The sequence below is a fragment of the Condylura cristata genome, unplaced genomic scaffold (genome assembly GCF_000260355.1).
Source record: "Condylura cristata isolate star-nosed mole 26May11 unplaced genomic scaffold, ConCri1.0 scaffold00029, whole genome shotgun sequence".
In the NCBI taxonomy this organism is placed as follows: Eukaryota; Metazoa; Chordata; class Mammalia; order Eulipotyphla; family Talpidae; genus Condylura; species Condylura cristata.
In genome coordinates this window covers 12,801,821-12,828,909 of record NW_004567130.1, presented here as the reverse complement: position 1 = coordinate 12,828,909, position 27,089 = coordinate 12,801,821, and the positions used below count along the sequence as shown (strand labels likewise).

At 51.8% G+C, this 27,089-nt stretch overlaps 2 protein-coding genes across 2 annotated transcripts in view; both read right to left on the bottom strand.

Moving 5' to 3' along the window:
• Positions 1-7,731, bottom strand: part of RAB35 (RAB35, member RAS oncogene family) — a 23,144-nt gene extending 15,413 nt beyond the window's left edge. Inside the window, exon 1 of the mRNA XM_012730838.1 lies at positions 7,644-7,731. Within this exon, the coding sequence (XP_012586292.1) occupies positions 7,644-7,731 (88 nt within the window). The remainder of the gene's footprint in view (positions 1-7,643) is intronic.
• Positions 7,561-27,089, bottom strand: part of GCN1L1 (GCN1 general control of amino-acid synthesis 1-like 1 (yeast)) — a 45,498-nt gene continuing 25,969 nt past the window's right edge. Inside the window, exons 34-58 of the mRNA XM_004690693.1 lie at positions 26,321-26,567; positions 25,832-25,953; positions 25,471-25,585; positions 24,556-24,735; positions 23,257-23,477; positions 22,121-22,189; positions 21,789-21,927; positions 21,509-21,705; positions 21,216-21,358; positions 19,833-19,950; positions 19,517-19,732; positions 18,301-18,465; positions 16,964-17,125; positions 16,608-16,700; positions 16,280-16,423; positions 15,927-16,196; positions 15,589-15,702; positions 14,951-15,181; positions 13,215-13,408; positions 12,986-13,100; positions 11,071-11,167; positions 10,546-10,694; positions 10,034-10,141; positions 8,739-8,957; positions 7,561-8,267 (exon numbers count right to left, since the gene is read on the bottom strand). Coding sequence (XP_004690750.1) covers positions 8,142-8,267; positions 8,739-8,957; positions 10,034-10,141; positions 10,546-10,694; positions 11,071-11,167; positions 12,986-13,100; positions 13,215-13,408; positions 14,951-15,181; positions 15,589-15,702; positions 15,927-16,196; positions 16,280-16,423; positions 16,608-16,700; positions 16,964-17,125; positions 18,301-18,465; positions 19,517-19,732; positions 19,833-19,950; positions 21,216-21,358; positions 21,509-21,705; positions 21,789-21,927; positions 22,121-22,189; positions 23,257-23,477; positions 24,556-24,735; positions 25,471-25,585; positions 25,832-25,953; positions 26,321-26,567 — 3,954 coding nt within the window. The 3' untranslated portion in view covers positions 7,561-8,141. The remainder of the gene's footprint in view (positions 8,268-8,738; positions 8,958-10,033; positions 10,142-10,545; positions 10,695-11,070; positions 11,168-12,985; positions 13,101-13,214; positions 13,409-14,950; positions 15,182-15,588; positions 15,703-15,926; positions 16,197-16,279; positions 16,424-16,607; positions 16,701-16,963; positions 17,126-18,300; positions 18,466-19,516; positions 19,733-19,832; positions 19,951-21,215; positions 21,359-21,508; positions 21,706-21,788; positions 21,928-22,120; positions 22,190-23,256; positions 23,478-24,555; positions 24,736-25,470; positions 25,586-25,831; positions 25,954-26,320; positions 26,568-27,089) is intronic.

Below are 27,089 nucleotides of genomic sequence, written 5' to 3'. Positions count from 1 at the left end.
GCTGCCTGCGGCCCTGCAGGGCGTCCGGAGCTGTGGAGTGCACCCGAGTCGGCCGCAGTCTGCCGGGTATATGGGTCGGGAGTCGCCTGCTGGAGCGTGGCCTGTCAGTCCGAATCGCCTCCGAGCCCGATGACCTCTTGGAGTTCGAATAGCCTCTTTGGTAAAACGAGGAGGGTAGTTCCAGATTCAGAGCCCCGAGCAACTTAACGATGAGCCTGGGAAGAGGACGACTGGGGTTGAGAGATGCATACCGGACACCGAAAGCCGCAGCTCCCCGGGCTTCAATTTCACACCACCCTCAAGTACACATCTCCGAACAATGTGGTTAGGAAGACCTGGGCCGCCAGAAGTTAATTGGTGTTCGTTTTGTCATCGACCCGAGTTTTTTCCAGTTTTTGAGTAAGTTCACTTGCCCTACCCTTTAGGCCTAAAGTAGATCTAAGAAAGATGCCTCTCATTGCAGAAGTGCAGGTTTTCAAGTTCCATTACAGCCTTGTCCCTTTACATTTAGATTGGATATTCCCCTTGCTTTATCAGACTTCCTAGTTTTCCTCCTGACTTTGCAAAAAAGTCATGTCACTGGCTTAAGAAAACTACAACTTACCCAAAAATGTAAAATTAATATTTTACCTTCGGACCTCACAGGTAATCTTGCTAATGGTTTTTACTACCTTAAAATGCTTAAAAAGACCTGCTGAATAAATGTCCTTCAGTGAATTTCTTGTCTCCACAAGCACATTTGTGCACACTGCCTTATTAACACTCCTGGATAGCACTCCAACCTATGGTTGTACTATGATTTAGCCACCCGTTGTTGATAGCCATTCATGTTTGTAAATACACAATGTGGCAGGAAAGATCCTTGAACAGCACATGGAGTGTGTGACTCAATTCTGAAAGTTGTTTTTCCAGGAGGTGAGGATCAATATGATGGTATCATAAGAACAAGGTACTTGGAATCTGAAATTTTTAGGGAGGAAAAAGGAGCAGTGTGACCACTGACAAACAGTCCTTCCTGATTTGGAAAGATTAGTGGGGTCCCCTGGGATCCAGCATTGTCAGGAAATACAGGGGAAGAAGGGAGTTTCAAGGTTGCGGGCAGGTAAGCACACTCCACCCTGACCTGCCAGTGAGGCAGGAAGTGACTCAGATCATCTCTCACGCCACTCAAGAAGGACTTGGGTTTAAATGCCAACTTTGAAATCCTGCTCCCATCCCATAAAAGCTTTGAGATTTTGGAAAAGTCACAACCCAGTGTCTCAAGCCCCTCTTCTTAGATTAGTAATGAAGATTAGAAACATGTTTGTAAATTACCCGGCACATAGAGGCACATGATAAGCAGTCACTAACAAGGTCCTTTTGCACACTCCTAATTTCAGCCATTTCCTCGTGTCAGCTCCAGCACACATTTCCAAAGCAGCCTTCTGCTATCGGTAGAACAAACTGACCCTTGCAAAGACCAGATTCCTGGGTGGCCAGTATGTGCTGTCTGGAAAGCAACAGGCACAAATTCTTCCATTTACTCAGTAACCAAAGTGTGAATTATAGAAGAACCTTTTCCCTTCTCTAGGAGCTACAGTCTCATTAGAGGCAAGACATACTTGTGAGCAATTAAAAATACAAGGCAATATGATGGGTAAAATAACTGTCAAGTAGGCAGTCTAGATTTCACAGAAGGAGAGGTAACACTTTTAGCTAGAATGATGGGGAAAAAATTGTGTCATTAAGATTTCATGATGGGATTTAGAGAGACTTGAATGACAGGTATATTTAGACAGCTGCTGTCAAACAGTCAATGGGAATCATAGATTTTGGTTTTCAGGAAGAATTCCCTATAGGCCAGGACCTGTGTCTGCATCCCCAAAGTGAAACTGAGCACAGTATTTCCTCTAGAAATATTTGACATTTATTTAAACTACAGTTCAATGACTGGAGCAGTTATGGGTCTTAGCTATGAGCTAGACAACATGAGTGAGGTAGCACACAGGGCCCTGGGCCGGCAGCGTGGGCAGGGTCAACCAGCTGTTCAGTGAACGTCAGAAATAGTTAGTGTAGCTGGGCCGATGGGGTGCCCGTTGAGAATTACTGAACATGTGGCTGTCATCCCCAGGCAATACAGGGTAACTACATAGCATCTGCATTGGATTAGGTGTTAGAAGTCATCTAGAGAATAGACAGGTACCTTCTCTAAGAGACTTGAGCCTCTAAGGAATTTAGTATCTGTTGGTACAGGAGCAGGTCAGCAGACTATGTAAACTTTCTGACCTGAGGTAAAGCTCAGTGTGTGCCACTGATGTGTAACTTTGTTGCACCATGTGAACAGCCAATTTACAGATGAGCTTTTGCACCATCACCTGTTTGCAGGTTAGAAACAAGGGGAGACACCAAACGATTGAGCAGCGCACCTTAGTGTCAACATTATTCTAAGAAATTATTTTAGGAAAGTAACTGGCATAAGCATGCGGGATGGATTTCAGCTGAAGAGCCTCAGAGGCCATTGGTGAAGCCCAGGTACGGAAGGAACAGATGCAGACTAATCAAACAGGATCAACCAAAGCACTTTTTCTAAAAATTAGTTTACCTCCATTTACTAATTCAATCAATATTTTTATACCTACTACATATTTTACACTACTACACCCCAGGAGCTGTACTAATATACAACAGGATATGTAACGAGAGAAACAAAGCCTCACCCTTTCAGAGCTTGCAGTACAGCTGGGGAGAAGAGTCCCTTATTCTGTCAACAAACATTGAGGGCTTCACTGAGCACCAAGCCCTGATCTGGGAGCTGCAGGCTCAGCACTGAATAGAACTTTAAAATCCCTGCTTTCATGGAGCTTACCTTCTTGGTGGTGACTACAAATAAATGCACGTAAGAGGGCCAGGGGTGTGCAGAGGTTTACAGGAACACACTGACTCAGGAAGCTCAGTGAGTGAGAGGACAGTGGTGGTGAGAGCATGGTGCAGCTGGAAGCAGAAGATCGGTTAGCAGTCGGTGACCAGAGGAGGCCGAGCAGTGAGCCCTGAAGGGGGAGGGGGTTACAGGCACTTTAAAGAGTTTAAGTTGGGCCCTCCCTGGTGGCGCAGTGGGTTAAAGCACAGCACTAAGAAGCCAAAGCCACTTCCTCATGAGTTCCATCCCCACCTACCCCAGAGGTGACCCACGTGGCTCGGCAGACCTCTCCTGACCCGCCCGCTGCTCCCCTCAGTGGTGTACTTCATCAGTCTGCCTGTTCTGCTCCCCACTCTGTCTCTGGTGAAGGCTCTCACCACCCCTGCACCTCTGGCCTGTCCCCCAGTTCTGTATACGTAAATTTTTAAAAAAAAAAAAAAAGAGCTTAAGTTTGCCAGAGTGTGGGGAAGTGAGGTGGTGTCACCAGTGGGGAGGCCAAGCTGGTAAAGGAGAGCCAGCAACACCGTGGGGTGCAGCGGGGGAGACGGAGGCCTAGAGGCACCTGAGAAATCCAGACTTCACATGGGTCAGCGTGGATTCTGGCGCCGCAGAGCAAGGGAGGAACACATGCCACCTCACTTGGGAAGGCAGAAGCGGTTATTAAATAAGAGTTTTGAGAGGTGAAGTAAACTTAAGTGAGGAGCCAAGTTGGGATACCATTCAAGCTGGTTCGAGAAGGAATGAACAAAATTGTGCCTGGATGCTCCCTTTGTTAGAGCTGGAAATTGGCCTTTTACCCCACCCCCTCATGCCTGATGCCACTCCAAGAGGCTTGGCAAGGGCCTGGCCCTGCCTGCAGCCCTCCAAATCCAGCGTGACACCCCCTGAAAGCAGGGGCCACCAGCGCAGGGTAAGCGCTCAGTGTCTGTTGGGCTAAAGCGGAGCCACACAGAATTTATAGAACAACCAGGAGCAGCAGAGGCAATCAGGTGATTACTTGCACAGTGCTTTCTGCAGGGGGCGGGCCAAATTTGGGCAGTCACTAACTCAGGGCGAACCTCCCCTCGCCCCTCCAAACCTTTCAGTAGCATTTCTCTCCCCTCATCATCATTCAAAGTAGCGTGGGGCTGGGGGCTCCCACAGACCTGCCAGAGAGCTGCAAAGTAGCACATGCTTATAGCACTGAGGTGCCATTTGCCTTTTGCACTCTAATTTGCTTACACATGTGCAGTGGAGTTTCCCAGAGCTGACATGATGTGAAATGGCAACAGACTGCAGAAGCAAATGTACAAATCCAGATAATGAGACTTGAAAACATTAAAACAGTGCCACTGTCCTCACGAAATGACTTTGGGAATCGCCATTTTCTGCATGGTGGTTAGTATGCTAATTGTAATGGATTGTTTTTAAGTAAATTAGCAAAACTTAAAATTGAAGCTTTGATCTCTAAGATGGCAAGTATTGGTAGGTCAGACTTGCATAGCCAAGAAGAGCTCTTTGGGGTCCTCAGCAGTTTCTCAGAAGTGTGTAGGTTCTGCGGGAGAAGGTTGGAGAAAGCCGGTGAAACACTGCTGCACCCCAGCTTCTGTAACAACGGGAACCTGGGTGTTAAGAAGGGTCTAGTGTGGCTTATGTCCATCTTCCTGTCAGTACAAGCAGCACAGCACTGCAGGATTTCCTCCCCCTCCCTCCCTCCCCCCCCCAACCCCCTCCCCTTCCCTTAACCCAACCCTACTACAGAAATCTCAGAAAGCATCCAAAAGTATCTGCTGCATCCACCCTCGGGAGAGTCTCACCCAGACATTTCCCTGAGGTAGTAATTCTCAGACTCGTTTTTCCAGTTTCCTCAGCGTTGCTAACGTGAAGGTGGAGCCACTGCAGGCTGCCGGAACCCAGAACCCTCAACCCTCCCGATGAAGGGAGGGAGGGCTCAGCACTGCCCGGTGAGGTAAATCAGCTCACTGCTTCTTAAAAGTGAAACCCAGTCATGCCGCATAGCCGCATACCAAGAACTTGACTAAGTTTCTTTTATTAAGTTCACCTTCCAAATTTATTTTCACAAACGGGGCTTGGTAGGCAGTGTCCAGAAATACGGGTTTTCCGCCCTTCTGCCAGCTACCTACAAGGCTTCTCGGGGACCCCCTTCCATCTGCACCTTGGTGTCCTGCCCACAAAAGGACTGGCTCTCAGGGCGCAGCACTGCGCCCCTGCCCACGCTCCATGACCCATTTGCTCGCACCTTCCATTGGTGGGTGGCACACTCAGACACAGTCATCAGTCTTCAAAAGAAATCTGATTTTTAGCTTCTCAGCCCGCAAATCCAAAGTGTTAACTCTGTTGGCCGCCACGAACAGGTGAGGACAGCAGCTCGGGGATGTTCAGCAACGTGTGCTGGGTCGCTCAGCTTGACCCTCGGCCGGAAAGTTAAGGTTCACACCTGACTGGAGAATCTTCTCATCTCCACTGCTGCGCTCTGATGCTAGAACTTGAGCACATTTCCCTTCCCTTAAATTTCAGAGCCGAGATCTGTAGAGTGGTTCCTCACTTCCCCTAACTTAGAAAGCAATTTAGATCCACGCAGAACCATACTTAGAAGGAAAACAACTCCTAACTGCCAAACTTGTTTCAGAATCTGCTCAGTGAAAAATGTCCCCCGAGCTTCAGGAGGCTCCATCGAAGGGTCGAGTGCGGTTTCCCCTGGAAGGGCCAAGGACACCTGGCTGCCATTGTCTTTCAGACACGTGGAGAAAGAGGGGCGTCTCCTCCCTAGATGATCTGAGTCTGAGAAGCGCGCCTGTATGTAAACGGGCAGGTGTGGAGCCGGTGCTGCCAGGCCAGCCCCCCTGCACGGCTCCCGCTCTCCAGAGCCCGGGCACCTGGCAGAGGTCTAGAGGCCCTGCTCTAAAGAACGAAAAGCGCCTGTGCTGAACCAGCCGTACACAAACCAGAGAAAAGCTGAGTATGAAGGCTGGGGACAGTCTCACATTCTAGCCACCTCACCAGGAAGTGACTTCTCTGCCTCAGTTTCCTCCTCTGGCAAATATTAAAATAAGAGAAACTACTAAGTTGAGAGGATTAAATGGGGGGAGGTGAATATCATCTATTTCAATTACTATTAACCCCAAAGGGATGAGGACAAGAGGTTTTTAAGGGCTTCTATTCCAAACTTCCTCAATTTACAGACAAGCACACTGGCCCAGAGAGGTTAGCCAACTTGTCTAAGTCTAAACAGCTCTACCAACAAGGGCAAACAGCTTTGCTCATTACTGCCAAGCTCTACTCCAGGGGGTTCAGTCTGGGCTTCTTTTTCAGAACTGCCATGACCCTGGACCAGCAAGGCCTCTGGTCTGCCCCACTGTCCCATCTGTGCCAGCCAGCCCCTGGCAGCAACCTTCCTGGGAACAAACACCCTCCCTTCCAGACTCAGGGAATGCAATTCAACATAACGCTGAGAACCTTTGAGTCATCTCCGTCTGTGAATCAACCTTCATCCATTCACCCTGAACACAGAGATCTCATCCTCCTTCGGGTTTTAGAACTGGAACCCAGTGTTTTTCCTTTGGGTCTTGCATAATGAGTTTCTTCCACTTTATGTACAGCAGCTTCCCCTCACAATTTCAGGCTGGGCACTGGCCACCAGAGGTGGACACTGGCCTCTTGGGAGCCTGGAAGAAATACTGCAGAAATCTCAGGGGCTTGACACAGGTTCCCAGCCCAAGCCCCCTCACACACAAACTTTGGATCCCCATGGCTACCTGGCAGAGGGAACCACACATACAGACAGCTTGCTGGACATATGCCCTAGGCAGCTGGGAGGACACTGATGACCATCCCAGAAGGGAGCGGTTACCATGGCTACCACAAGCTGTACCATTAGCTGCTGTGACCATGGGAAAAGGCTCAGCCGACCTCTCAAGGTCCCTTCCCAGGATTCCAGTTACGCTGAGCCAACTGAGACCACGTCTGCTACAAGGAAACAGGAAGTCCTGTGACATAAGGCTCAGGCATAGAAAGCATAGAAGTATCTCAGAGGTCACCTTGTATCCATCAGAGTGCTGAGTCACAAGGCTACTTTTATCCCTGCTGCATTAGTAAGCAAAGCATTGCTTTTTCCAGTAAAGCAGTTTATACCTTTTGCAAAGTGATTTCGCTTCCAGCACATTTAATTTTCTTCTTTGTACAGCTCTGACCAGTAATTCTGATAGAGGCTTGTCCCGTGTCTGCTCAGGGAAACAGCCCAGAAAAGTTGCACCACTAAGCCCAGAGGGGCGTGCTCTGTCAGACAGGACATGGGGATCACGAGCCTTCTAAGAACCGGGAGGAAGGAAGTCATTCACAAAGCAGGCAGATGCTGAGCTGCAACTCGGGCTTCCTGTGGCAAGTCATTTGCTTTTTTGCTCCATAGAGGAGATAGATTTCGCTTTGAAACTTGACTACACAAGCTACCTTTGTGAGAGGTGACAGGGATGTGGCTAATTCGACCCCTCATTTTCCACAGCGCCTGAGACCGACCTCAGGACAGAGAAGTCTGCGGGTAGCTACAAGCAGAAGCCCGTGTTCAGAGTCCTGCAGTGCTCCCGAACAGTCCCACGCCTCGCCTTGTTCCCGATGCAGGAAGCTCCATGTTTAACAACTACCTGGAGGTTTAAAAAAATCTGCTTATATCAAGATTGAATCAAAGCCTTTATTAAACATTCCTCCTTCAAACAGCTTGCATTTTAACCTGTACCCTTCCCCAACCTGAGACCTGCCAGGGCTACGCAGGTATCACTGTCGCCAGCCAGGTCAGATCCAGTCGGGCTGCAAGGCTTGGCAAAGCCAAGCAGACGCACCATGCTGGGTTGGCTGCCACGTTGCACGCCCCTGAGGTGTGAGGCACCGAGTTGGCAGCGCCAGCCCTGGGAGCGGAGCTCTTGCCCTGGAGAAGGGGAGCTGCAGGTTTGGCCTTACTTGTTCCAGGCCAGCCACGCTAAGCCAGGTGACCGGCTCTTGGCGACATTCGATGAGACCTGTGCTTTTTTCTTCTCTCCAAAGAAAAGGGTGCAATGGAGGAGGCGATTTTCAGTTGTGTGTGGGTTTGACTTTTAAGGCTTTGGCTGTGGTCTGTTGATATATTAAAATACCTTCTGGGAACACCATCTCCTAAGCTCCCATCAGAACAAACGTATTTTCAAAAATGAAAACAGTGAACAAAGATGTGGAGCCGAAATGCTGACGCAGAGCGCGGGGGCCAGGGCCCAGCCTCTCAGGTCAGAATGGTGTCGTCCACCTGCTCCGTGGAGTCAGGCTGGCCGGCCAGCTTCTTCAGGGACCTCCGGTTACACTCGTTCAGCACCTCCAAACTGGCTACATCTAGGATCTTGGAGAGGGACTGTGGGAAGACAGAAATGAGGACATGCAGTCAGAAGATAAAGCTTCAGATTTCTCCACTCAAACAAACACAAAAATGAGTGTTAACCTCAGAAATAGTACCGCTGGGATCGATGGCACAATAAAGGAACAGATGGGTTCAAGGAAAGCCAAGAAACCACTCGTGCTTTTCGCGTGGCAGGGTGGTCATGGGTGCTGCGTGGGCAGGGCTCGGGCTTCAGTGGGCAGCCCCGTTAGGGTCTGTTTTACCGGATGGGCTGCCACATGAGATTTAGCTGAAGAATGCTACTGCTGAAAGCAGGCTGAATGCCACAGAATGGACGGGTTTTAGGCCTGTAAAACGCAATCAGTGTGCACCCCCCTCCCCCGCACACACTGGTGATGTAGGAGGCCCGGAGACTGTCATGCAGAAGACCTGCAGACAACAGCCCACAGCAGGCTCTGGAGAGGCACCCCAGCCCCTGGCTCCCACCTGAAACACCTCTTCGCCCTGCCTCATCTTGAGGAGGTTGACAATCGCCTGGTCGCTATGGGCCCTCACGACAGTGTTTTTATCCTTAGTGTTGTCGAGAAGTGCCTTCAGGATGGGCTTGATGGCCTGGGGGTCCAGGGGAGGCAGTGGGTCCTTATTTGCCCACCAGATCATCTTCTCAGCCACCAGCCTGATGTCACTGGAGGGGTTCTGCAAACACTGTGAAGAGGAACCAAGTACATCCAATCTGTTTCTCAAAGAAGCCCAAATCCCAGCCCTTCCCCTCCCTTCTCCACACAAACTGACCCCACTGCTTCCTTCCAAATCCTTCCCTGTGTGGGAAGGTGCAGGGTGTCATCTGCCCCTTTCTCTCTTCTACCTCATCTCGTGCCACTCTCCCTTCACTCAGTGCTCCTGGCCCACACAGGCTTTCACATCTTCAAACCTACCATGCCCCCCACCCCACCCACCCCACCTTGCACTCTGCACCGACTGGTCCCCTCGCTGGGATGGGACGTGCCTGCCCTGGATCCCTGCTCCATTGTTTCAACTTCCCCCCTCTCAGGCCTCAGCTCAAATGTCAGCCTTCAGGTCCCCCCTACAAGCCTACCTTAATTAGGGCCCTTTCCTGGGGCTGTTAGTGTATCTCTAACTCAGGAGATTCCATCAGCCATATTCCAGAGTCTAGCTGGCACGCAGTGCATACTCAGGAAATGAATGCTGAGACAGCTGCATGCTGGGCAGTGCCATCACACAGGCACAATCAAACTGGGGCCTGTAAACCCTCAGCAGGACTCAGGAGTCTGTACTACTCTCTGTGAGATTTGCACACAGCAGCACTGGCATCACCTGTGAGCGGCTTAGAAGGCACCTGTAGGCTTTGCTTCGTCTCTTAAAATGCAGATCCTAGTGGTGACCTGTGTGCCACCCATTACACAGCCGGCAGGAACCCTGCCACCAGCTTCTGGCTTCCTTCAGCAGCACCCACCGAACAGTCACACTAGCAGCCGCCAAGCCAAGTACAGAAGGGAGGCAGAATTTAGATTTGAACCCAGCTCTGTCCTAACTGTACAAATCAGAGCGCCTAAAAGAATGTCTAAAATAGTGGTTCTTAGCTTGATTTGGGATCACAGGTCTGAGAGTCTGGTAAGAAATTGGGCATCTTCCATCTATTTTGTGTTCAACTCCTGCAGGTTCCGAACGCTCCTGCAGACCATCACCCACAGAGAACCCCCAGAATACCACTAGTGCGCTGGGGCGCCGGGTCCTTCTCATGAGCCTCCGCCACTACTCACCTTAACGAAGAGGCTGGAGAGTTTGGCCGGCAACTGTCCTCCTCCTGTCTCGATGTGATGCTTCATCAGGAAGCCCATGCCACGGACCCCACTCACTGCGATGGGGATCTGTGGAGAGCAGAGAGCTAGAGGGGTGGCATGCTGCTCCCTTCTTGAGAGCAGAAACCACCCCTTCCTTGGGAATCTCCAGGACCCATCCCCCCTGCTTTCGGTTCCTCAACAGCTCTCCTCCACACAGGCTGCCCTGCTGCCCGGCAGGGACCAGGATCAGAGACCTTCTGACCTAGAAGGACCCCTCAGCCTCCCAACGCCTCAATACATAAGTGATGAAACTGAGGGTCGAGCACTGGTCCAAGTGCACACCAAGTTGCCAGCTCAGGCCAAATGAGAACTCAGGCCTCTCATGCGCAGTCTGGGGTCTAGCTGCTCTCCGCTGCCCCACTGTGTCAAGGGGTGGCTGTAGGACTCTGGTCAGGGGAGGGGACGGACTGCAGGGCTGCCCGTAGCCTTACCCTGTCTGCTGTGGCATTGCTGAGGATCATGTCCTGAACTTCAGTGCTGTATTTGCCTACACAGAGTCTGCCCGGAGCCACATTCACAGCCACGGAGAGGGCCAGGCTCCGCCCATGCCGAACCATCCAGTCAATGCCCGACACGTCCGCTGGGTGGATGGCAACAACTGCGGTCAGCCTGCACTCTGAGCACGCACCCCCCTTGTGAAGCCCACAGGCCTGCACCTCCAAGATTAGAGTGTCAACTGGAGCCTGGCGCAAGCCCCGGAACATTACTGAGCATGACCGCCCTGCCTAGGGTGCACGTGAGGAGAGGCCCCTCACAAAGTGCGTCAGGCCTGCAGCCGTGTTCCTTGAGCAGGCACTCGCGCTACAGGCCCACTGAAGGCCCGTTTCCTGTTAACAGTGTGGGTTCTCATGAAGAGGGCAGTTCCGCTGCCAGAAGACCCTCTGCAGGAAGATGGGGAACGCAGGCACCCACTCTCCCCCAGTTGAGAGCACCCCAAGAGGACAAAGGGTACCTACCCAGCAAACAGTGCTGAAGAATAGCACTCAGCTCCTCTTCAGTCAGAAAGGCACACAGTTCTCCCAGGCATCCGGCTGAGGAGATGCGAGTGTTGTCCTGCCAGCAGAGAAGACAGCGAGAGGCGTGTGAGCCGCACTGCAGTGCCCTGGTAACCGGGCAGGCAGCAGAACCGAATGGAGGGGAGGCAGGGAGAGAGGAAAAAAGCCACTTGGGAACTTCCATCCAACCCTTACTCCAGACACACATATTCCTGCTGCCAGACTGGGACTGCCATTCACTACAACTGCCACTTGGTGCAGAGTTAAAAAACTACACACCCAGCACTTAATTATAGAAAACTCCAGTGTGTGTGCATATGGTAATCATCATCATAATAGCAATAATAACTGTATTTACATAGCACCTTTCTTCGTAGGAAGTCTGAGTGCTTTACATCTATTATCTCAAGTACCATCAGCAGCCCTGTATGTGTATGTGGGGTGCGGGGGGTCCTGGCACATTCACGAGATGCAGGTAGAGACGACCACTCTGACGCCCCCACCCCCAATCTCGTGCGTCATCTTGCACCCAGGGCACCTCTCTACCGTGTCACAGCTCCACTGCCACAAGCATCATTCAAGCTTGCACTAGGACGTCCAACTGAAGCCAAGGAATACAGGTAAAGGTCAAGCCCTCCGTCAAAATCAAAACCAGGCACAAAAGGGCTCCCTGCCGCTCCTCCCTAGCCTGCTAACCACTCGCGTATAAGCGAGCAGGCTTTACATTCGCCAGGTTTTTTGTAACCGCTGACTAGAAGCGCCTTCCCCAAAACCAACCCCCAGGGACTCATGACCTGAGGGGAGGCTTGTGCTAGGCTGGCACCCTGGAGTGCAGGGAAAGTGCTGAGGAGGGTGAAGGGGAGGATGGCCTGCCAGCGGTTGGGCAGAAGCCTCCAAGAGGCCCAGATGCCAAACAAGGCTTAGCTGGCTGACTCTGACACCTACTCTCTCCAACAGGATCTATTTTTAGCTCCATTGTGGTGAAATGCAAATTGGCTTAAAGGCTAACTTTGGCTTGCACTGTGCCTGGCCCTGTAAAAAGCCTGAGAGACTGACCAACACGCAGTCTCCCATATGTACCCCCGGAGAAGGCGGGGGCTTTTGTCAGAGAGCAGGTGGCCGGGGGCTGGGCTGGACCCGCGAGGCCGTGGGTGGTCCAGCAGCAGCGGGTCTACGGCGTGAGCCCACGACAGATGAGCCCCACACATGCAAACAGGCCACACGAGAGGCCGCATGTTAGAGCGGAGGGGAAAGTCTGTCTTCGTAACCTCAACTGTCCAGCAGACCGGCCACCACACTGCCAGCCAGCCAGTGGGGACTCGGTAAGGCAGGCCCGGGATAGGGACAGAACAGGAGTCGCCAGGGCCCAGATGCTGGCTGCACTCTCCCACTCGCTAGGTGGGGCCCAGGCAGGCTCACCCTCACACAGTGCTCAGACCTCCCACCTGGAAGACACAGATACCCCGCCAGACTCTAACTTCCTTGAGGGCTGTGATCATGCTTAATTCACCTCTAGGTTAGGCTCTCTGGCTCGGCAAATGTTTCCTGAATGAATAAACTGCTTCATCTTGCAAATGAGAAAATGAGAGGCAGAGAAGGAAAGTGACTTCTTTTAAGATTAGAGAGCAAATTATTGAGATTTGGGAAAGAAAACCTTGCCTTCTTTTATGTACAAAATAGAATAATCAATACCAATATACTGCCTTATCTCCCTTACAACCAAATGCCTATTAAACCTCTAGCAGGGGTGTGAATGCCCGGAATGATAGTTACTACTGACCACTTTTCCCACGTTCTTCTAACACAAAGCAGAGATGCCAACCAAATAAAACAGAAGGGGCACCATTTGAGTCCATCAGCCTCACCATCCACCTACCTCATCATGTCCCAGCATGCTCAGCAGGAGTGAGACGATGTTTTTCCGGATGGCAGTGTCCACTTTAGCACCTGCTCCCTGAATCACAAACCTCAGGGCCTGCAGCATAGTGTCCCTACGGAACCAACACACTCAGCTTCACTCTGCTGCCACTGCGCAAGCACAGCCCGGGGCTGCCTGCAGCTGTCTCTGTCTGGTCGAGGCCTGAGCACTTCCCAGGGGACCTCACCTGACCCCTGGGTCCTCCATGACACGGATTCCGTTCAGCAGCTCTGTGAAGAGGGGATCCACCTTGATGTGAATGGAAATGAGCTTCCCCAGGGCGTCGGCAGCCTTCAGGCGCACCCCCCTGTTGGAGTCCTGCAGTGCTTTGGTAAAAGTGGTCTGCAGCTGAGGCAGGAAGGGCTTCAGGGCAATCCCAACCTGTGTGAGAAACCCCACCCAAAAGCACAGCTGTGGAGGCGCGCCAGGCCACAGTGTACTATAGATGAGACAGCAATCACAAACCTCCCTGAGCTAACCCAGTTCTCACATGCAGCCCAGGAATGGAGCACCCAGAGAGGAAAGCCAAGCACAGAAAAGTCAAGCTAAACCTCTTCTTTCCTTTTCTGCATCCTTCGGTGGACTGGAAGGAGCAGGGGGCGTAGGCGGGGGAAGGACCACCAAGGGAGCTGTCAGCTAGGCTTCGCGGAGACCTGTCATAGGGCCAGGTGACTTGAAGCGGCCACCCCCAAGGAGATGGGAGTAGGGCAGATGGATGCTGTCAACACCGCTGATGAACAATCCAGTCTCAAGACAGGGAAACGGCTGCTAAGGGGCAGGTACCATCTATTAATATTAAGCAACTGATACACCAGTTAAGCACTTGACCTTTAACCCTCAGAAGTCTATGAAACAAATGACTTCAGAAAGTTCCACCCATACATACATGCACCCCTCTAAATCATATCCCAATTTACCCCCTTTCCATGTACACAGATGGGTCCAAGACTAAAGATTTCGCTTATTATTAAATGGGAAAAATATAGTAGCTATCTGGAGTTTCAATGCCAGTTAAGACCTGGAAACATTGGGGTCAGGCAGGGGTGCCGCCAGGTGGCACACCAGAGGGAAACTGGTAAATCTGAGGTGGGAAACATCTGCTCATGGGGGCAGCTGACTCATGCCGCAGGGACGCATTCTATGAGCTGTCTGGAGTAAAAAAAATGCCATAGACAACAGCAGAGTGCAAGGTGAAGATGATACTAGTTAAAAAAAAAGAAAAAAGAAAAAAGGCAGTTTCCTACAGAATGAGGCAGGTGTGCGCAGTCTCATTTTGGCTGGGAAATTACTCCCCACACCCTACTCCCCAAAATAAAAAGCTATCAATTTTAAGCTTGCTTTGCTTAACAGTAAAAATTCAACATTTTTCTTACAAAAAAAATCTTAGCCCATTTATACTTTTTTCAAATCTAAAGGGTTTAACTACTGCCCATAAAACACCAGAAATAGTTAATAGGCTGGGCTTTCGCTTCCGACACTTTTGGCAAGAACTGAAGTTATTCCAGCTGCTGTCAGACTTCCTTTTCATTCTCTCATCAGATTCCTTGCATTTCCCGTTATGAGGCAGTAATAAAGAGCGGAAGCATATTCAAACAATGTTTTCATTGTACTTATGTGGCCCTGGATTTTTCCTTTGAACCAGTAGTTCTTCAAAATAGGGGCAATTAACATGCATGAGTGCTCGGGATGGGCCTGGCGCCATGCCCCACGTGCCTGCAGCCGAGCCCACGTCGCAGACTGCACGAGGCGGGCAGGGCACCCGGAACCCCGGAACTGCTGAGGCGCAGTGAGTGCAGAGTCCCATCTGCTGTTGCTCCGCAACGAGCTGTCGCTCTGCGCCACGTGACACGAGTGCCAGTGTCCTGCGCAGAGCTCCGTCCTCCAAAATCTGAATGCACCGAGGGGACGAACTCGTTCACTCACCTTGGCCAGCAGGAGGCTGAGAGTCTCCAGCAGAGCTGCTTTCACGTTCCAGCTGAACCGGTCCCCCAGGATGCGAATCAGAGGGCCAGTGATGCTGACCACAGAGGGCCTCAGGGCATCAGCTGAGGTCAGGCGGATCACCAAGCCTAAAGCTTTGGCTGCTTCCTCTTTCTGTTCTGGGCTGCCAGTCAGGACTCCCTCCCGCAAGACTGGAAGAATGGAGGTTACGCCCTGACAAGAGAAACACACCTGAAAGTCAGATCTCAAAGGCCTAGCTCAAGTATCTTGACCCAAAGCAAGGCACTCCAGTCAGCCATCCTCTCCACACCATCAGAGATGGCTCCCAGCTGCCAGGACCACAGCCTGAGCGGATGCTGACTGGGATCAGTCTCAACTTGACAGTGAAAAGACAAAAGCCAACAGGCTACCGCAGAGACGCAGGTGCTGCTGTCATGGGACTCACTTGCTCTGAGGCGCCCCCACAGCTTAAATCGAAGGCAGCTCGGACCCTGGGAAGGCCCGAAGCAGCACCGACAGGCCCACGTCAGGCGGCCCAGGGCCATTAGCATGCCTGGCTGCGAGGGCGAGCGGAGGGAGGCGCACGCCCACCGCAGCCCACACCACGAAGCCCCGCTCACCTTTTTTGGGAGGCAGAAGCCTGGCACATGCTCGCCTTTGCTCTCATTTCCTATGAGTCGGATTTCTTTGTGCAGTTCATCAATTAGTGCCAGCTGGTTACCAGCATCCAACTTCTGGGGGAAACCAGGAAAAAGCAAACATGTCAGATTCTCGGTCCTACCTTTCAAGACCACCTCAAAATAACAAAGCAGGGGGAAGGGTGTGGGTGGAGGTGCGACAAGACCGGTCATGGACTGGTAAACGTGAGAGCTACACAGGGGTGAGTGAAGAGTCCAGTCTTAAGCCTCTGGCATTGTCTGTAGTCAAAAGCTGCTGGTGGAGTCAGCGGTCCCCTCACCTTGGTGATGGCATTCAGGGCATCCCAGCTCTCCTCCAGAACCACAGGGCTGGAGTCGTTGAAGAGGCGGATCAGGCCTGAGACCAGGCTCCGCAGGTGGCTGGTGTAGTCTGCCTTCGAGCGGGAGCAGTAGATGTTGAGGATGATGGCAGCAGCCTGCCTCATGCCCACCTCGGGGCTGCGTGTGGCTTCCAGCAGATCCTCGATGATGATCCGGTGCCCCGTGTCATCCTCCACTGAGAGGATCACAGCCTGACAGTTGGCCATCTCCTAGAACCACAGGGGACGGCAGGCTGAGCAGGCTCTTCCAGGGCAGTGTGGGGCAGGCAGCCGTGGGGAGTCACGACACTCACCAGCTGCTCATCCGCAGTCCCAAGCTTCTCCTTTAGGGCCAACATGACGGCCGGGAGGATCACTCCAAGGTGACGGGTCAAGGCGTCTCCTGCCACAGACGACAGGAAAGCCAGCACTCGGGTATTGACAGGTGGAGTTGTCAGCTGCAAAATGACGGACAACATCAACTCCATGGCTCACCATGTCACCAGGCAAAAGGTTCTGGAAGAGTCCATCGCACGAGGGCCACATGTCTACTCTGAGGTATCTACACCACTAGCATCCCCTGGAACCAGGATATGGTGTGGCTTTTAGCCCGGGGAGTGGTTGGCACCCGCTGGGATTTACCTTGGGCACGAGGTAGGGTAGCACCACTCGACTCTTGATGGCCATCACCTGCTTTAGACCGTCCAAGGCAAATTCTGACACGTCTTCATCATCCTGCAGAGGGGTGTTGGGGCATCGGGGCAAGGTGAGGCGCTGGCTCCAGCTTCTACCTCTGCTGCCAGACCAGCCACTGCCAACAACTTCCTTCTCCACTCCCCTCCCGCCCCACCTCTGTCCCACTCTGTCAAAGGAATAGGACAGAACCAAATCTGATCCCGCAACACCACATAGCGACTGCCTTGGCACAATAAGCCCCTCATGTTTGCTTCTACAGAAATGGTAAAGGCCAAAGGGCAGGTCTGAGGCAGACCACTCACCAACTGCTTCAATAAAAACGGCAGGATGTCCTCCAGGGCCTGGTGGCCGATGGTGGAGTGCAGCTGCTCGAAGGTCTTGGCGGCCGCCTCTCTGACCTCCTCCAGTGGGTCACATAAGGCCTTCCTGGCCGTGGGCACCAGGGACTCGGAGAAATACAGCACCTGCAACAGCATGAGGCACTGCACCGAGGCGGCAGAGCCAAGGAGTGCAAGCAGCAAGGGCCTAGGAAAGGCCCTGTGACAGTTGAGCTTTTAACTTAGCTCTGCCACGGAGAGAAGCAAGCACAAAAGGCAGGTAAGATGAACTCTACCCCAAGGGCCCCCTCTCCGCCCCGACTGAGAGTGAGGCCCGAGTGACATGGCCTCCTCCCCATGCCTCCCTAACTCTTCTACTGACCCTCCTGGAAAATTTCAAGACCTTCATGTCTCAACTCAAATGCTTGCTCCTCTATGAAGTCTCTGGCCCTCAGTGGGACCAATGGTAGCGCCACTCGTGCCGTAACCAGCCCCCGAGCGAGGCTTACTCTGGGTCTAAGGACTGGCAGCATGTGGGCCCACGACTGCCCTGACTCGCCCCTGGGCCTTGCAGGTAAGGCCTCAGCCTTTGGGAAACTCAGTAATTCCTCAATGAATGGTTTTTTCCTTTGCCAAATGCAAATATGAACCCCTGAATATAATTCATATACTGTTACACACAGGAGCAAAGTATAGCAAATCAGATGCGAATGTTCAGACTTAGCAACGGGCTTACGTTTCTGACTAGCCAGACACTTCACCCTGACACTTTCATTCGAGAGCCCAGGTGCATACCCAACCTACCCCAGGAACGGTCTGAGGTTGAATTACCTCAGTATGGCTAGTGAGAAGTACTCCACACCCCTTGAATGCTGCTCCTAGTGCTACAGTATTACCACTGGAGACAGTCCCACCCACTGGAGAGACTTGTCCTCTTACCTACCCAACTCCTTCTAAGAACCCGGGCACACCACTCCTGCTCCCTGCCGCCCCCTCCCTGCCAAGGTCACCACTGTGACCTTAGCATGAATGAATTCATGTGACAGAAACAGAATTAATGTGCAACAACCTCAGGAAAGTGAGACAAAGGTCACTTCAATTTCCAAAGTTCACTAAAGATCTCTAAATCACTTAGCTGTCAACCTACAAAACAGACAGGGAAGCTGGAGGGTAACTGGAGTCTATATGGGACCCCGCAGAAGCCTACTCCTAGCAGGACCAAGCCAAGGGAAGCGTGAGGTTCCTGGGAACAGGGGAAAGACCCTCTTGTGGCCTCCCGCCCCCAGTCACCGGCACATCAGGTCACCCTCGAGTATACTCACGGCATCCCGGCTGGTGGACTTCATGATCTCGCTCAGCCCAATGCACACACCCTGCCTCTCATCGCTCTTCTGAGACCTCAGGCCTTCCTCAAGAATGGGGATGATCTCGGGGAGGATTTTCTCCCCTAACTTCCGGACTAGATCACCCAATGTCCTTGCGGCAATCTGTCAGCAGAAATCAAGTCAAGACTTCGGCAAATCCCAGGGTACCCAGACACAACTCCAGAATGAGCCCTAGAATTTCCTGTTAACAAACCATTGACTTAACTTCCCAAATGCTCTTTCTCCTGGAGAGCCCCACAGCACTTGCAAAACAATACAAAATAAAATTACCTGTTTCACATACACCTACAGTCTAAAGCAAGAGCTGGCACCTTCTATGTGTAAAAACAGGAAATTCACCACATGCTGCTTGGTCAAGGAACAACCCCTTGGATCAAAAATTGCAGCCTAGAAGTCACTTAACACCGTACTCTCAAATGAAGAGTTTGGTTTGGAATAGGTGTTTAAAAAAAAAACCACCTTATACAACTCTTCCTTAGAGCCGAATTCAGTTTGTTTGCCAGGGACGGGAGTTGGGAATGGCCAGCGGGGACTGGCAGAAGTAATCATCAGAGGCAGAGGCTGGGCGCCTCCTCCCACCCCAATCCGCGTCTCACACTGTGCCAACTCCTCTCTGCTTCTCCATTCAGGTCATCAGTCTTCCTTTAGCCTCTATTGTCGCTCAAGATCCCACCTGCCACATGGCTTTTGCACATTCCCTCCTTGAATGAAAAGTACTATTCACTCTGACTGGATAGTCTTCACCACCTTTTCACCTGCTAATGCTTAATCATCCTCTGTCTTCAAGCATCACCTCTTCTAAGAAGCCTTCCCTGACAACCTACCCCCACCCCCAGCTAGACCATCATCAGCATTTGCAGTGACCTGAGGCACTCGCCATAGGCACAGTTCACATTGTTTGTGTGATAATTCAGCCACCCCTAATAGACTGTAAATCCACCAAGACCAGAAATAGATTGCCTTCTTCTCCACTGTATCCCCTGTTTCAGGACCCTGCTAGTCAGCCCATAGCTGAGGTTTAGTAGCTATGTGCTGAGGGACTAATAAATGTTCCCCTGACAGGAGGCCCAAAGCACTCTCCCAGACCCTGTAGACCCAGATTTCTAGCCTCTGAGACAACAGGGGTTGACAAAGGAAAGCCTGGTAAACTCACTGTTCTCTTATCTGCACATGTGCTGGCCAGAAAACCCAGCAGGAGTCCAAAAAGAGTAGGCAGGATTTCACGCAAGGTGCGGGGGGTATTGGAGACCACGATCTTCCAGACATGCAGGGATGCCTGCCTCACGACCAGCTGGGTGTCCGAGCGGCCCATGTACAGCCCCGCCAGCACCCGGTTCCGCCGGTCTACTCCCAGGGCAGTGATGATCGCCTGCAGTGTCGGAAAGGAACGAAGAGCCCAGAGCGGTAAGCCTGGCACAGCACAAGGGCCACGCACGTCCCTGCCATCAGCAAAGCACCGGGGTATGCACCTTGTTGGACTGGGCAGTTCCGAAGTTATCATCTTCTGAGGCAGTTTCTGTGGTCATCTTCCCAGTGACTCCCGAGATGTGGAACAGGAGATCTCCGAGGAGCTGAACAGAGCTGAACCTGAGAAGAATGCCAAGACCAGAGTCACACAGCGATGAAGGGCAGAAGAGGATAGAAGGAAATGTACCCCAGGAATTCCTGGTAGGGATCTTGGGATGAGAAAAATCACAGATGATTTTTACTTCTTTATACTTCCCACATATTTTCTTCCTGAGTTTTTTTGCTAATGAACATATACCACTTAGTAAAGGAAAAGAACATTTTAAAAAGCATGTGTGCAAATTCCTATAATAAAGGTTACCCCAAAAAAGAACATAAAGAAGAGAGAAGCATCAACAGGACACAAGAATGCTGATCAGAACTGGACCCATCAGGAAAGGCCTAGAAGGACAAACGTACATCTCCTCAAATTAAATGAGGCTCACTGGTTTTTAATGATTATAAAAATAACAGTTGCAGTCAAACCAAAAATGGTTAAAACTCAAAGAAAAATACGAAGAAAGCGCACGCACCCAGACTTCAATGCTGGGTAGATGACACACTGTCACCTGCGCAGGCACGAAGCCCAGCAAGAGGTGGGCAGCTACCTGGCTAGGCCGTGGCCTGCACGCTTCCGTCAACAGAGAGTAAGAGGTTTCTGGTGTCAGCTGGCACAGTCCTCTCACACCACTCTGAAATGACTGAGTAAAAGTTCCTGGCATAGACATACACTTTCTTAAAAACCAGTCCCTAGTTTTTCCAATGGTAAACAATACTGCAGCAGACAACTTTCTTTACACATTGTTAAACAGTAATAACGTAAGTATGGCCTTGGAATTCCTAAGAGGATTTCCAAATTTAAAGGTATTCCCATTTAAAATTTTAACACAGGCTCTCCCTGGTGGCACAGCACTGCAAGCTGGCCACAGCTGCTTCAGTGCAAGTTCGGTCCCCAGCGCCAGAGGTGACCCACATGGCGCGGCAGACCTCTCCTGACCCGCCCACTGCTCCCCTCAGCAGTGTACTTCGTCAATCTGCCTGTTCTGCTCCCCACGCTGTCTCTGGTGAATCCTTTCAACACCCCTGCACCTCTGGCCTGTACCCCAGTTCTGTATGCATAAATAAATAAACCTTTAAAAAAAAATAAAATTGTAGTACAAACTGAAAGACTAAATAGAACTTCTTGAGAATCAGAATGAAGACACCACTGCAGGAAAACTGGAGAGTTACAAAATGGCTTCAAGAAAGGGTCTGGAGAAGGCCGAAGCTTGGCTGGCAAAACTCCGCTTCTCAGAGTTCCCGAGAGGCAGAGCTGGGGCCACGGGACTCTTTGCCCGAGTTCTCACCTTATTCTCCAGAGATCATCAAAGAGGCCCTGCTCCAGCTGGGGCAGCAACAGGGCGATGGCCGTCTCAGCGTACATGGAAATGACCCGCTGGCCTGCACGCAGGGCTGTATCACGCACAAACTCGTTCTCATCGGCCAGAGCCTGCGCACAGAGATGGGTCAGCCAGGGCTGCCTCTTCCTAGATCCCCTGAACAGCAGAACAGGACTCCAGCCCCCCAGCCCCAATCAGCTCTCAAGGAGATCACACACCCCTCGCCCCACACTGAGACTTGGCTCGGCACAGGTGCTTACTTTGAGAATACAGGGGATGATAGGCCCCACATATGGAGTAAACTTGTCCCCAAAGGTGATGGGCAGGTAGTTGAACATCATGATATAGCCATCGCGGACATGTGGGGCAATGTCCACTTTGCTGGCGGTAGCCACAATTTCTGGCATCAGCTTCTCCAATTTCTCCACTCCCAAGCCAGCCATGACCTCAGCCAAGCCTTCAACAAAAGGAGAGAATGAATCGCTGCATCTGAGGGTGCTCGGAGGGCCTTCCCGGTCTCTGGGCCTGCTCTGGCCTTACCCTGCGCAGCACCGGAGCGATCCACAGAACTCTGTTCATAGGTCAGAGTCTCCATCAGCCATGGCAACAAGTCCTCAAAACACGACTCCCCCATGCCCTTCACCATGGCCCCAAGAGCCTTTGCAGACACTGTTCGTACCTGGCAGATAACCAAGATGGTGAGAAGAAACAGTTCAAAATGTGGTGACCACACATGGCACGGCGGGATCCCCTGGGTCTCCTTTATTGTACCCAGAAAGACACAAAGCAGCTTATATGGAATTGTAAGGAATCAGTTTTCTGGGGACTGGGCTAAGACAATGAATTTCTGACCACCCTCCTTTCAGACACACCTCAGGAACAGGGTCCAGAAGAGAGGCTTTCAGGCCCGGCGTCACGCTTGGTAGGTAAGGAGCCAAGTCCTGCAACAACAGAACAGGAGAGTCGGGAGAAGGCCTGGCTCCTGCTCCCTGGGCTCTGTCCTGCTGACTGGGAGGGCTCACAGTACCAGGGGAGAGCAGCTGGCAGGGGAGAGCCGCCTGGCAGGGAAGCTCTCCTCTGACATGTTCCTCAGAGGTCCTGTGCAACTGCTCAGGGAAACAGGAAGGACCAAAGGCCCATCCTCAACAGGTCAGGAGAGCCACCGACTCCTACTGGTCAGTTCTCTTCCTCCCCCTCCCCCTCCCCCTGGAGGAGGCCTGTCCACTCTCTGGAGTGTAGGAATGATTTCAGGCACTTTCCTTTCAGAGTGATCATATTCTTTTTCTTCACCTTAAAAGGTTATGTCTCTTGATATAGCACTCTGCTTTAGGGAACAGCTTTAAATATGGAAAAAGCCTTATGTTCACCAAAGCATCACTTAAAATAGCAAAAAAACCTTGGACACTATGACCGACTAAATTATATAAGCTATGGTATATCAATTGGTTTGGATATGACATAACTATTAGAAATCAATTTTTTGAATTACCTTTTATTATTAGAAATAAGTTTATGCTCAGGAAGTTTAATGTAACAAAAACATAATTGTTTCATATTGGCAAACTATAAGGTTTTTTATTTTCCAGAGTTGATATAAATTTCCCACTTCATCTCTCAGTAAGCAAAGCAGAGCTGTGGTAGATAATGAGACCACACAAGTAAACAAAGAAGCAAAGTAAAGCTCCCAAGCCAAATTCCTCTGAGCGGGCGACAGAAATGAGGACTTATATTCCCGACACTCTTGAAAGGTCAAAGGCGAGGCTGGACCTTTCTGTGCCTCAATCTGTACAGGGGACGAGTGGGATGGGCCTCAGGAGGGGCTGAGTGTTAAGGACTTGCGCCACTGTGCCCTCAAGGCGTCCAGAGAGCCTACCTTCTACCCCCACCCCCAAGTAGGACATTTCTCCCTTCCCCACCCGAAACATAATCAGAGACCAGACAACACCCTCGCTACCGTGGGCAGGGACTGTGCCCGGAACCAGCAGCAGCCCCGGCTGGTGTGCCATACCTTCTGGTCCGTCAGGGAGTACATGTTGCCAATAATTTGAGCAGCCATTTTCCGAGTGTCTGTGGAACGGTCCTGGAAGGCTCTCTGAACGATGGGCATGATGAGGGCCAGGGACGGGGCATCAATGAAGTGAACAAATTTGGTGTCCAGCAGGGTCTGCAAGCACTTCTGGGTCTTCCTGGAGGGGTCTGTCAGGGCATCCAGCAGGACGGGGGCGATGGCTGCACGTGCACACAGGAGAAAGCCTCGTTTGCACAGCTCTATGATGCTGAGTTTTGGTTCCCCAGAACTAGAGTGCATCAGAAAAGAAGGGAGTCCAGGGACACCCCTCCCTGGAGTCCTGTAAGTCCCGGAGTCCTCCCTAGCTGGCTAGGGAGGCTAGCCTGTCTGCAGACAGTAGTATCTGTCCCCTCAGGCGGGACACGGAGGAGGCAGATGTCGACCTTCTGCCACGCAGAGCTGTGACCTGGCAGGCACCTGTGGGCCGGCCTCAGCGAGCACTGAGCTGCCAATGCTGCGCTGCTTGGGCACCATGGTCTTATCTGGAATTAACAGCCCAGAGTGGTTTTTTGAGAACAATTTTTAGACACCAAAGGCTGCTCAAAGGCTCCTGTGGGAGTTAGGCTCACAATGCTCAGAGCAGCTAAGTCCAGATAAAATGGGCTCGCAAAATTCAGCACCATCAATGGGAGGCATTCCAAAAGGAACATCTGGCTCATCTTTCCACAAACCCAGGAAATTCAAACACTGTTAAGACCCAGTTTTGAAAAACTGCTAAGAATAGATGGGAAATACTTGGCATGATCATTCTACACTATGTGCAAATGTCACACCATTATGCTGTAAACTTGAAGCTAATGAAATGTTGTATGTAAATTACACTTCAATTTTAAAAAGAGGCAATTTTTCCTGACCTTTCCCTCCATCACAAGTCTCCTAGCATAAGACAGAAAGTTTTTTAAGAACATGCTTCTGATGATGCTAATGAGGACTATAACTTGCCACTCAATTCTGTTCGCCTCAGGGCTCAGCTTAGTGCAGTTTGCTCTCGGAGTAAACCGCTCTACGCCAGTGCCTCAGTTTCTTCACCTGTGCAATCAATACTGGTCCAGGCCAGTGGAAAATCAGATCGCTTCCAACTGCTCTCTGCTAATTGTTCTGGATAAAGGGCTTCTGAGAACTTAGCGGCTACTGCAATATAAACATACTCATCCTCAAGAGGGCAGAGGTCTTTGCTGAAGGGGCACTGGCCAAGGACAGAAGGACAAGTCAGGGCAGTGCCCGTGTGGGAAGGCATACCCAGGATCTCCGGGTTCCTGATGACAGAGCCGATCTGCCGCAGCGCCTGCTGTCCAGCCTTCTGCACTTTGACATGGGAGTCGGTCAGTACCTCCGTGAGCTTGGGCACGATGTTAGGCAGGCAGGACGACAGCTGCTTGGGAGCACAGTAGGCCATAGCCCCGAGCAGCTCCACGGACCCTGCAGACGGCAGACACATGCCCAACGTGACCTCACCAGGTGCAGGCTGGCAAGGTGCCTGGGCTGGTTGCCCAGGCCTGGAACAACCAGTTGGGTCCTTTGCAGACTGTGCTCAGAAGAGCAAGCAAAACGCTCCCAAAACCTGCTGAGTTGTGGGAGCCTGGATGAGACGGAGGTCCGTGAGAGAGAAAGAAGGCAAGAACAGGGATGGGGAGACCCCACTTAGTCCTGGCAGTGAGTGAGCCTAGGCCGATTCACTGAATTTCCCTGGCCGCAGTTTCTTCTTCCACAATTGAGGTAACATTTAGATCTGTAACTTCTCAAACTGTAGGGCAAAGCCTAAATAATTATGAGGTGGTCAAGTAGGAGAGTTTAGACCTTAACTTTCCCAAAACTGGCACCTTAACTTTCCCAAAACTGGCACCGCTCTGCTTGTATCCACTGTCTATATTGGGGTTCCAGATAAAACTACACATTTAAAAGAGGGAAAAAGCTTTGAAATTACAGAAGTAGCCACTAGCTAGCTTTAAAGCTCTGGGATTTCTTGACTTAGCGCTGACTCCTGTCAGAGACCCATTCTGTGTGGCAACACTCCGAAGGACTGAGCTGCCCAGCGGCAGTGTCCCGGCCTTCTCCCCGGGCTGAGAGCACACAGGTCAAGAGCCTTGGCATTTGATCCATGAGCATTTTCAGAACAGGAAATCGAGTCCAAGAGATTGAAGGAAGAAGCCTTACCTGCTTTGGTCCGCCAGGATTCCTCCTCCAGGGCAGCCAATAAGGAGGGGAGCACCAGCTTCACCCCATGGGCACTCAGGTTGCTCATCACAGCCTTGGCACAATCATCTGCAGCCTCAAGGGAGGAGAAAAGGCATTCAGGGGTCCTCACCCAAATGCAACATTTATTGGGGTCTACTAAGTCAGACCTTGTGCCAGGGTCTGCAGATACGAGTGAGATGAAGACACGGCTTCTCTTCTCACCGGAGTCCACACCGATGAGCTGCGGTATGGGCAGGGCCTCGCACCGTCCACTCCCACTGAGGCGCACCCAGTGGCCATCCCGGTTGCCACAGTCCTCACGGGCAGGCACAGTGCTTACCTCACGCACGTACTGGTTCCCATCGCCGAAGCACAGCAACAGGTGGGGCAGCACGTGAACCACGTATGGCTCAAAGAGCTTTCCCAGCATGGTGCAGAGCATCTCGAAGGCAAAGAGGGCTCCTGGGGAAGAAGCAGGACAGCTGGGAAGGATGTCCTCTGGGTGCAGCCGCAGGCCAGCCTCCCCGCCACTTCCTCGCCCTCTGCAAACACACTCGGGGCCGCAGGGACATGGCTGAGCAAAAAGGAGAGAGCAGGGGAGCTGCCCATCACTTCTTGGTACCAACAGAATGGCAACATCTCCCTCAACTCAGGGTGTGGCTGAGAGAAATAAGGAAGGCCACAGCAGCGAGGAGCAGATGCAGTGGGCCACAGAGCTATCCCTCAGCCCACAGAGACAGCAACCTTTTGGTGGGGTAAGAGTCTTTCCTCTGGCAGCTATGGGGAAGGAATTCCAATGCTAGGCAGCACTGAGCTCAGAGACACTCACCCTCTCGCCGGCGAAAGTTCTTCTTATCCTGGATGGCGTCGGTCAGTGCTGCCATCATTTCCTGCTGCTTCAGCGATAGGATGCCCAGGCCCTTCACCAGGCCCGCCAGCCCATATGCAGCCCCTTTGCGCTCTGCATATTTGTCTGACTCCAGCAGCTGCTGCATCAGCCTCTGGATCATCCCGCCTGCATCCTCCTTGATGGCTGGCACAAGGGGCGGCAAGCAGCTGGCCACGGATTCCTGGACCTGAGGGGGGCGTGCATGTTCCTGTGGCTGACACTACACAGCACCTCACCACTCGCTGTCCCAGCAAACTATGATTGGTGCTCCATCGGGGGCACCCTACCTTTCAGCGATGTGGGAGCACCCCTGGGGTGCTATTTTTGATCTAAACAGAGAACCTAGGCCTTGATACGTGAGCCACACTCCAGGGAGACTAAACTCACCCCAGAGAGATGAAGAGAAGCACACCTCTGAGTCTCAGTGAAATGGTCCCTGCCTCTCAGTTTTCACAGTTCCGAGAAAACTGGGCTGGTCCTTCACAGAGAGGGGTCCCAACAGTGGTACCAAAGTAACGGCCAGCTCCCCTCCCAGCCACAGTTTCTGAAGCCCTGCTGGAGAGCAGCAAAGCACAGTGCCGCCAGGGCCCGGGCAGGACACCGGCTGGCCAGGTTTTCTGACAACTTTGTAAACCTGCATCTAATGAGGACCCTCTGGTGGTCCAAAATGCAGGTCACGGAAGATAAAGCTAAAAATGTTTATCAAAAA